This window comes from Rhinopithecus bieti, unplaced genomic scaffold, assembly GCF_001698545.2.
Source record: "Rhinopithecus bieti isolate Rb0 unplaced genomic scaffold, ASM169854v2 scaffold_12049, whole genome shotgun sequence".
Taxonomy (NCBI): domain Eukaryota; kingdom Metazoa; phylum Chordata; class Mammalia; order Primates; family Cercopithecidae; genus Rhinopithecus; species Rhinopithecus bieti.
This window is the reverse complement of record NW_016807278.1, coordinates 1,643,255-1,654,081: the sequence shown is the minus strand read 5'-3', so window position 1 is coordinate 1,654,081 and position 10,827 is coordinate 1,643,255. Positions and strand designations below refer to the sequence as shown.

At 44.3% G+C, this 10,827-nt stretch overlaps 1 protein-coding gene across 5 annotated transcripts in view; it reads right to left on the bottom strand.

The window, feature by feature from the left end:
• Positions 1–7,437: 7,437 nt before the first annotated feature.
• Positions 7,438–10,827, bottom strand: part of SLC26A9 (solute carrier family 26 member 9) — a 30,687-nt gene continuing 27,297 nt past the window's right edge. For 4 of the 5 annotated variants that reach the window (XM_017880924.1, XM_017880926.1, XM_017880927.1 and 1 more), the window contains one exon: positions 7,438–9,787. In XM_017880924.1, the coding sequence (XP_017736413.1) occupies positions 9,740–9,787 (48 nt within the window). In that variant the 3' untranslated portion in view covers positions 7,438–9,739. The remainder of the gene's footprint in view (positions 9,788–10,827) is intronic. The other variant, XM_017880928.1, reaches the window with a different exon arrangement.

The following is a 10,827-nucleotide window of genomic DNA, read 5'->3' as shown; positions in this document are numbered from 1 at the left end:
CACAATAGCAAAAACTTGGAACCAACCCAAATGTCCATCAATAATAGACTGGATAAAGAAACTGTGGCACATATACACCATGGAATACTATGCAGCCATAAAAAAGGATGAGTTCACGTCCTTTGCAGGGACATGGATGAAACTGGAAACCATCATTCTCAGCAAACTATTGCAAGGACAGAAAACCAAACACCACATGTTCTTACTCATAAGTGGGAATTGAACAATGAGAACACATGGACACAGGAAGGGGAACATCACACACTGGGACCTGTCGGGGGGTGCGGGGCTTGGAGGAGGGATAGCATTAGGAGAACTACCTAATGTAAATGACAAGTGGATGGGGGCAGCCAACCAATATGGCACATGTATACCTATGTAACAACCGTGCACGTTGTGCACATGTACCCCAGAACTTGATGTATAATAATAACAATAAAGAATGTCTACTGTCCTCACTATTATTTAACATTGTTTTGCAGATACTAGTCAATGCAAAAACCAAAAAACCCCATCAAAAAGTGGGCAAAGGGTATGAACAGACATATAAGAGAAATTATAGGTATAAAATTTGAAAAGGAGGTACAGTTATAATTATTTGCAGCCATATAATGTATAGCTGAAAAGAAGCAATCAAAAGCAAAACTAACATTGTGAGAGAATTCAGTAAGTAGCCTGGATGCACAATTAATGTACAGAATCGATAGCCTTTATATATGTAAATAACAACAACCAGTTAGAAAATATAATAAAATAAATTCCATTTATAAAGGCGGTAAAAAATATTTAGGGTTAAACTTAAGAAATGTGTAAGTGCTGGCTGGGCACAGTGGCTCACGCCTGTAATTCCAACACTTTGGGAGGCCAAGGCGGGCAGATCACTTGAGGTTAGGAGTTCAAGACCAGCCTGCCCAACATAGTGAAACCCCGTCTCTACTAAAAATACAAAAATTAGCCGGGTAAGGTGGTGCGTGCCTGAAGTCCCAGCTACTCAGGAAGGCTGAGACAGGAGAATAGCTTGAACCCGGGATATGGAGATTGCAGTGAGCCGAGATCACGCCACTGCACTCCAGCCTGGGCGACAGAGCAAGATTGTGTCTCCAAAAAAAAGAAGTGTATAAGAGCTACATGGAAACACTTCTGAAATTAACAAAAGAAGATTTAAACAAATGGAAAGAAATACCATATTCTTAAACTAAAAAATCCTACAGTGGTCCCCCATTTATCTGTGGGTGACATATTCCATCTACCCCCAATAGATGCCTGAAACCTTGGATACTACAAAACCTTATTTATACTGTTTTTTTTTTTTTTGCTGTACATATTATACATACATATGATACAGTTTAATTTATAAATTAGGCATAGGAATATATTAACTACTACTAATAAAATAGAACAATTATAACAATATACCAGCATCACGATGCTTGTACTTTGGGGCTATTATTATTATTATATATTTTTTGAGATGTAGTATCATTCTGTCACCAGGCTGGAGTGCAATGGCACGATATTGGTTCACTGCAACCTCCACCTCCAGGGTTTAAGTGGTTCTCTTGTCTCAGCCTCTTGAGTAGTTGGGACTACAGGTATGGACCACCATGCCCAGCTAATTTTTGTATTTTTAGTAGAGACCAGGTTTCACCATGTTGGCAAGGATGGGCTTGATCTCTTGACCTCATGATCCACCCTCCTCGGCCTCTCAAAGTGCTGGGATTATAGGCGTGAGCCACTGTGCCTGGCCTACTTTGGGGCCATTATTAAGTAAAATAGGGGTTACTTGAACACAAGCGCTGTGATTCTGTAACAGTTAATTTAATAACTGAGATGGCTACTCAGTGACTAATGAGCACATAGTGTACACAGCATGGATATGCTGGACAAAGGGGTGATTCACATTCCAAGCAGGACTACAGCAGGATGGTGCAAGATTTCATCATGCTACCCAGAACAGTGTACAATTTAAAACTTATGAATTGTGTATTTCTGAAATCTTTCATTTAACATTTTTCAGACCAGGGTTGACTGCGGGTAACTGAAACTGTGGAAAGCGAAACCTGCAGTTTCAGTTTTCCACAGTAAGGACTGACCTTCCTCTATATCTGGTAGGGTCCATTCCTACCTAGAACATAAAGATATACTTCGGGGCTCTTACAGATAAAGAACACAAAGATATAATTTGGAGCTAACATAAAGATGTTTTAGGCTTATAGCTTTTGCTTTATAATTAAATTTTCATAGGTTTTCTTGAATAGATGTTTCTTCATTTGCTGTTTGCCCTTAGGACTATTTCTAGAGGCTTTAATTTTTTTTTTTTTTTTAGTAATTTTTACCAGTTTCACAGGGGAGCTGGTGAGTGGAACTCCTCACATTGTCGTGCCACTTCTGCAGTGTGCCCTCCTCTGGGGGCCAGTAGCCACTACACCTTTCCAGAACTCAGATGTTGGGATGACAACATCAAGGGAATCCAAGGATGTTGGGAATTCCAAGACCAAGGTGCTGGCAGATTTGATGTTGGTGAGAGCCCTCTTCCTGGTCCATAGATAGCTGTCATTTCATTATAACCTCACACGGCAGAAGGTGAGAGATCTCTGGGTCTTTTATAAGGGCACTAATCCCATTCATGAGGACTCTACCCTCATGAATTAATCACTTCCCAAAGGCCCTTAATACTATCACCTTGGGGGTTAGGATTTCAATATATGAATTTTGGGGCAACACACACATTCTATAGCAACTACAAAGCCTTTCTAATTCTCTCTCTCTCGCTCTCTCTCATCATCGTTGGTATGAGCTCAATTCTTGTATTTAATGGTTTAAAATTAATTATTGTATTTAATTATTTTGGTGCTTAAATTGCGAGCAGAGGCCACTTTGATCTGATTCCTGTGACCTTGTGACATACTCCCATCAATTTTTTGGAACAATTTCTTGCTTTCTGGTATAAAAATATGTTCCATACTTATCTTGTGCCTATCTATCCTGGCCTTGGAATCAACCATTTCTTTTAAGGAGTTCTGTCTAGATTTGTTCCTTTTTACTGGGTGTCATTGCTGCTTGGAACTTTCAGCAGTCAGCACTAGGAAATATATCCATGTACACACCATTGTTCTGGAGGCTGGGAAATCCAGGATCAAGGTGCTGGCAGATTCAATGTCTAGCTAGGGCCCTCTTCATGCATTGCTTAACAATGGAGATACATTCTGAGAAACGTCTCTTTAGGTGATTTTGTCATTGTGTGAACATCATAGAGTGTATTTACACAAACCTAGATGGTATAGTCTACTATACACCTTGACTATATGGAGTAGCCTATTGCTCCAAGTCTAGAAGCCTGTATAGCATGTTACTGTACTGCATACTGTACTTTGATGCTAAGTATTTGTGTGTCTAAACACAGAAAAAGGTACAATAAAAATACAGTATTATAACCTTATGGGATCCCATTGTATATGCGATTGTCATTGACTGAAACATTGTTGTGTGGCACATGGCTACATACCCATCCCTACAAATGTACATACACACACATATACATATTCATATACATACATGTTCACATAAACAGGCACACTAACACACATATACAGTTTTGAGGAATTGTAGAAAAAGGTGAGAAGCGAGTGTTCTTAGTTATAGTAGGATGCCTCTTAGAACTGGTAAATGTAGAGGGTGTGCTGGGGATGGAGAATCATCCTTTTGCAACATCACAGTATTCATAGGATCAGACAAGAATTGTTAATAGATACGTAACCTAGGGGAAATTTTAATGAGCAGCAGAATATTTGCATGGTCTTAAAGTGTGTCCTCACAAACTATAAGTTGCAAGGGAGAAAAAAAAAAACACCCAGTAATCACACAGGGGAGAAATCGGGCAACACCCCGACTGAGTAATCAAAATTAATTTCACCTATGAGAGACTGTGGCCATTATGTGCTTCCAGATATGTTAGGCAGAAAAGGACAGATGATTCCTATGGCGTATTCCGGGAGAAAATGCAAAACCTCAGTGTAATCATGAGGAAATATCAGACAAATGCAAAATGAGGAATACAAAGAAAGGGTGGGTGAACTGCAATCTTAGAAAAATGTCAATGCTGTAAAAGACAAAGACGAATTGTAGAAATGTTCCAGATAAAAGGACACTAAAATACATGCAACTAAATTCAATACCTGGTTGGGCATGGTGGCTCATGCCTGTAATCCCAGCCCTTTGGGAGGCCAAGGCAAGAGGATTCCTTGAGCTGAGGAGTTTGAGACCAGCCTGGGGAACATGGAGAAATCCTATCTCTACAAAAAATACCAAAAATTAGCCAGGAGTAGTGGCGTTCACCTATAGTCCAAACTACCTGGGAGGGTGAGGTGGGAGGATCACCTGGCCCCAGAGATTGAGACTGCATTGAACCGTGATAGCTCCACTGTGCTCCAGCCTGGGCGATGGAGTAAGACCCCATCTCAGTAACTATATGAAAAAAAAAAAGAAAATAAATTTAATACCTGACTTTAGATTAGATCCTGTGCTGGAGAGAAAAAATGCTTCGTTAGATAAACTGACAAAATTGGTATATGGATGGTAGATTAGATAAAAGTATTGGATCAATGTAAGTGCATTAAGTTGATACCTGTACTGTGATTATGTAAGAGACTATCTCTCAGGAAATACACATTGAAGTATTTAAAGTTAAAGGACTTTATCCTCAAATGGCTCAGAAAAAAGTTATGTATGTCCACAGAGAGAAAGAAAAGAGAGATAAGCTGCTGGTTGTGGCTCATGCCTGTAATCCCAGCACTTTAGGAGGCTGAGGCAGGCGGATCACTGGAGGTCAGGATTTCGAGACCAGCCTGGCCAACATGGTGAAGCCCTGTCTCTACTAAAAATACAAAAAAAAATTAGCCAGGTGCGGTGGCAGGTGCCTGTAATCCCAGCTATTCAGGAGGCTGAGGCAGGGAGAATCGCTTGAACCCGGGAGGCGGAGGTTGCAGTGAGCTGAGGTCACACCATCGTACTCCAGCCTGGGCGACAAGAGTGAGACTTTGTCTAAAAAAAAAAAGAGAGAGAGAGAGACAATGAGAGAGACAATGATAAAGCAAATGGGGTAAAATGTTAACCATAAGTGAACTAGATTAAAGAGCATACAGTATTTATTGTGCAATTTTTTTTTTCTTTTTGAAAACAGGGTCTTGCTCTGTTGCCCAGGCTGGAGTGCAGTGATGTGATCATAGCTCATTGTAATCTCAAATCCGTGGACTCAAGTGATCCTCTTGTCTCAGCCTTCCTGGTAGCTAGGACTATAGACACGTGCCATCGTGTTCAGCTAATTTTTTTAAATTTTAAATTGGCTTTGTAGAGATGGGGGGTAGGGGTGGGGATCTCCTTTTGTTGCACAGGCTGGTCTCAAACTCCTGGCCTCAAATGATCTTCCTGCCTTGGTCTCCCAAAGTGTTAATATTACAGGTGTGAGTCACTGCATCCGGCCTCTTGTGATACTTTTAGTTTTGCAACTTTTTATTCGTTTGAAATTATTTCCAAGTAAAAAGTTTGTTTAAGAAAAAATCCCTTATTTAAACAAAAATCTTTGTTGAAGGAAAGTGTTTACTTCCAGCGCTGGAAGTAAGAAGTAACTCCCATAATTCTAAAGAATCTGCTTTCATGTTATGCAATTTAGAGACAGGAGGTCTTAGTGTCATCTTGTTTGATCTACCATCTAGAGCAGGAGCTCCCCTGACAGCATCCCTGGCGGGTGGTTAGCTTACCTCTTCTTGGGCATACTCAGGGATTCACAGTCTTAAAATTACCCCATTCCAGTCTAGAATGGTGAGATGGCTGTCTTACAAATGCTTCTATACTACCTCTATATACAACTAATGCCATGTTGTAGTTAGACAACTACATAGGTAACAGTGGGTTTGGAAGATGAAAGGCTAAAGAAATGTACCCAATTTAGATGCTACTTATGTGCCACTCAAAACCCTCCTACTAATCCTCTGTTGGAATAATGGTTCTGGATGGTCTTATTTGCCAGTCCCTCCCAGGAACCATGCCATACCTCTTCCTTCCTGCAGGTGCGTCACTGATGCCCTAGCATGGGTCACCTTGGGAACTGCTCTGCATGCATCCTGTATTTGTTGAAGAGTTAATACCCATAGGGCCATCCTTGATCAATGGACTATGGGTGTGAGGGTTAAATGTTTCTCTAGGACAGTTTGCAGATGCTTCTTACAGGGCTCCTGGGAAGGACTGGCGGCGTAGAGTCCCAGTTGCCTTTCACAGTGGCTTATTCTTGTGTTGGTTTTCTCTGCCTCCCTGTTTTCACTCTTGCCCATCACTCCTCTCCCTGAGATCATTGCCTGAATAGCCCATGCACAGACTTTTGTCTCAGGTTCTGCATCCAGGGGGAATCAGGCTAAGATAGCATCATTAGAAAAAAAGTCTGAAACTCCTATGAGAGGGATGCTAATTGCTAATTTACCAAAATTCCACAGCTCAGCTGAATAGCAGGCTGAAGCAAGATTCGTTTATCTTAAATAAATATCATTTTGGGACTCATTGACTTCTCTGCCTCTGCAACATATCTTCTTCCTTCAACTGTTTCTCCTTCTTCTAGTTATCCCCATTTTTTTTTTTAAAGAGATGGGGTCACACTTTGTTGCCCAGACTGGTCTTGAACTCCTGGCTTGAAGCGATCCTTTAAATCTCCAAAGTGTTGGGATTACAGGTGTGAGCCACTGTGCCTGGCCTCTCCCCATCTTTTTATTCTCGTGTTTCTCCATCCCATTGACCATTCATCTCCCTGCCCTCTTTGTTTTGTCTAATCTCTGGTCCTTCATCTCTTTCCACTTCATCCTCTTTCTGTCTCTTTTATGCCTTTGCTTCTTGTTTTTCTGTGATTCCTCTTATCTTCTTCCCTTTCTGATTGCTGGTAAACACAGCTGACAGTCAACCTAGCTTATGGGACACTTGACTCCCATGGCTTTCCTCTCCTTGCATTGTCTCACAAACAGGGGAGCGAAAGGTGGGATTAGATTGTGTGCTGTCCCACACTAAGGATTCTGAAGGCTTTGCTAAGTAACAATGGGATTGGCCCTTAATAGGCATCCCATGAAGGTGAAAGAATTAGTGAGTGAAAGGCATGCAGAGGGATGATGGGGCTTTGACATCCCCTATAGCCTCAAAAATCCAGAGTTGACTCTGGGTACTAGTACTGGGTGTGTGGACCCCTCAGCCCAATCTTCTTTCCCCAGTTTCTGTTATTTAGGTGGATCGTGGAAGTTTATGCATTCCCAGGAGTGAAAAATCAGAACTTGGAGAGGAGCTGGGAGACCCATGGAGAAATCTGAGTCCTCATTTCTTCCCCCCAGGATAATGCAAAGCAAGGCCAGGTCTCCGTGGAAGTGACTTGTTTTGCTTTTCTATAAAACCACCCAAACATGTGCATTTGTTCACATTTCAAATCCAGTTTATTACCAAAACAAACAAAAGGAGAATGAGGCTTAAATTAAATAAATTATGCAAATATCTCAAGAGATAAGGTTCCCAGTCCTCCCTGGGAATTATACTATCACAGGTCAGTATCACTAAGAACATTCAAAAGTATTGAAATTCTGGATTATTTCACTACTTTGCCTCCATCTTTCCTGCTTCAACCAGGTCCAGAAGAGTGTTCTTTTCCAAATATTCCAGCAGAGATGTTTTCTTCAATGTCTTCCCTCTGCTCCATGTGTTTCCAATCTTACCTCCACAGCAGGCTCTGCAACCCTCAGACATGTTGCAGACCTCTCCCTGAGCCCCAACTCCAGGCCACTGGATCAACAATCCCCTTCAGTTGTGAGGCTGGTCTGGGGGTTAATGATTACTTGGGGGTTAAGGATCACTTCCTCAAGTCCTCAGGGGATCTAGACACTTGGTTCAAAGGGGACTCTGACTTGGAATGTTCTGAGGCTCTGTGACCTTCTCCCACCTCCTGGGCCTGAGCTAGACTTGGAAGGAGGTGGAGTAGGGGAGAGTGAGTTGTCATTGGCTAAGGCTCTTGTCCTCCTGGAATTTGGCACTTCGGGTGCTGGGCACGGTGAATCCCAGATAACATTGTCTTTTGCCTTCCAAGTTTTGAGTTCCATTGGCAGCCAGATGGCATAATGAATTCACAGAAAAGCAGTGCTCCTGGGCCAAGAATGTGTTGGCTCTTGGCCAGCACCCCCTCCTTTAACTCTAAGAAGACTTGTTAGCTGATCAGCTCACTCAACACACAGACACACAATGCAGGTCTGGCTGAAGTTAGAAATTGGGATGTTTTCCTAGGCTGGGCCAGCCCAACCTGCTAGGGAAGGGGTTGTTAAGTTGAAGAAGCTTGAGAAAAGCAGTGATGAGAGGCCAGAAGATTTTCTGTGCATTTCCATTGAAATTTTACAAAACACTTACACATGGAACCTATTTATTTTCAAGTCAACAGTGGGGTTCCTCTCAATACCTCCTTGTACATATGGAGAACTTAACCCCTATTTTCATCTTCATAGGAGAAGATGGCCTCAGGTCCTAAGGGTGTTAAGGAATCTTCCTGTGGAGGAAGACCCAATCTGGATCAGTCCCTTTCCATATCTGCATGCAGTTAGGGGATGCAGTGGGTCCCTGGAGGACTTCCTCCTTTGCCTGCAGAAGGACCCCATCATGTCTCGGGGCCACAAGCTGATAAGGAAGAGTTAACATGATTGGCTGTTTGCCAGGTAAAGAAGGATAACACAGATTTACCAAAGGGAGGCATTTCCCTGACCGGCCCTGAGGTCAAGGGGGACTGTCCAGGCCCAGGTCCCATCAGTTTTCCCTGTGTTGGTACTAGCACCCTCTTTCCCTCTGAGTCTCTGGGTGCAAAGAGGGATTCTCAAAAGCTTTTGTGCAGAATAACTGGTATCTATTACTAGGAAGCCAGAGGATTCTGCCAGCTACCCATCCCCCTCTTTGGGGTTTCTAGCCAGCCTCCAGGGGGAGGGAGCAGCCTCCGAGGGCAGGGGCACCAATGTTTCGGGAGGCTGAGGCAGAACCTTAGTGGGCTGCCCCTGGGGAGGTAGCTCTGGTGGTCTCGATGGCCCTGGTCATTGTCCAGGCTAGAGTCTGATGTGCTTGCTGACAGCAGTGGTGGTCTGGGCAGCCTTGGCGATGATGGAGGGGAGCATATAGTTACCAAGGCCTAGACTCCTGGGTGTGGAGAGCACATGGTCCTAGGGTGCAGAGCTGCCAGAGACAGAGTTGAGGCAGCTGGGGAAGGCAAGCCAGAGTCCTGACCAAGTTTATCCTTATGTCCTGTGACAGCCTGACACCATCTGACACTGAGCCGTGTGGGCTCTGGGACACTTTTTGAAGCTTGTACAGCAGGCCAGCACAGTTGTACTTGTCCTTCTGTTTTTGGCTCACTCGTAAAAGCTGCAAGTCAAGGTGTCCTTCAGCTGCCAAGGACAGGGCAGAGGTGGGTGGGGTGGAGTGAGCAGGAGGCTTGTCCATTGCGGCCAAGGCCTGACGGGTGAAGAGTGGGCTCACCAGACTCTTACTCCTGTAAGGGGGTAGCAACCCCCCTGCTGCTGAGAGGCTCTCTCTGGAGATGCAGGGAAGGAAGGAGGGGAGGAGACAGGGGGAGAGGAGAGAGGAAGCCAAGCTCTGGGGGATGCACTTTCCTCTACCCCAGGCTCATCTTTTGTGGAAGTTCCAAGTGCCAGGCACTCTGTAGGCAGCATGAAGACTGGTCGGGCCCTCACAGGGCGGTCAGGGTCTCTGTGTGAAACATGCTCCCGAACATCTCCTGCAGGAACCACAGACGGAAGTGGGAGTGGAATAGAGAGGTTAGACCAGTTGGGGTCACAGTGGCTGCAACCAAGAGGTGACCCTAGGAACCCCTTGCCAGAACGAGGCACCATGTGTGCCTGTGTGTGTGTGTGTGTGTGTGTGTGTGTGCGCGCGCGAGAGAGAGAGTGTGTGTGAACAGGGGAGAGGCAGGGTCATCCTAGGAGGTGAACCAGTCCAGCGTGGCAGGAGCAGGTGCGGCAGTCTACATGTGAATTGCCTCCCGTGTGCTGTGTGACCTTCCACGTGTCCCTCGCCCCCTTTTAGCTTCACTTTCCTCATTGGGTAAAACAAGGGTTGGCAGTAGACAAGCTCTAAAGTCCTTTCTCACTTTGATAAGCTATTTTGGTCCTATCCAGGCTTTTCGGAATGTGCTGGAGATTCCAAGAGGGCACAGAAATCAGTCTGCCCAATCTTTGTGGCTCAAGCTCTATTTTCTAATCTGTCCCACCTGCCATCAGCACTGTGAGAGATGGATTCAGAGCACCACAGTGCTCAACGTCAAAAAGAATGGGAAGAGGCACAAAGAGAGACACTATTTCTCATAGACCCAAAGCCAGATTTCTCCAAACCTAGTTATCTGGTTTCTTTTAATTCAGGGTGTTGGTGGGGTGGTGTTCATCCAGGGACCCTGTGGGGATGGTGATCCCTCATATCCACATATCTTTTAGGTTTTGTTTTGTTTGTTTGTCTTTGAGACAGTCTCGCTCTGTCACCTAGGCTGGAGCACAGTGGCACGATCTCAGCTCACTGCAACCTCTGCCTCCCAGGTTCAAGTGATTCTCATGCCTCAGACTCCTGAGTAGCTGGAACTACTGGCATGCACCATCACACCTGGCTAATTTTTGTGTTTTTAGTAGAGACGGGGTTTTGCCATGTTGGCCAGGCTGGTCTCAAACTCCTGACCTCAGGTGATCCACCCGCCTCAGCCTCCCAAAGTGCTGGGATTACAGGTGTAAACCATTGCACCCAGCCATATGCCTTTTAGTTCTTAAGGCC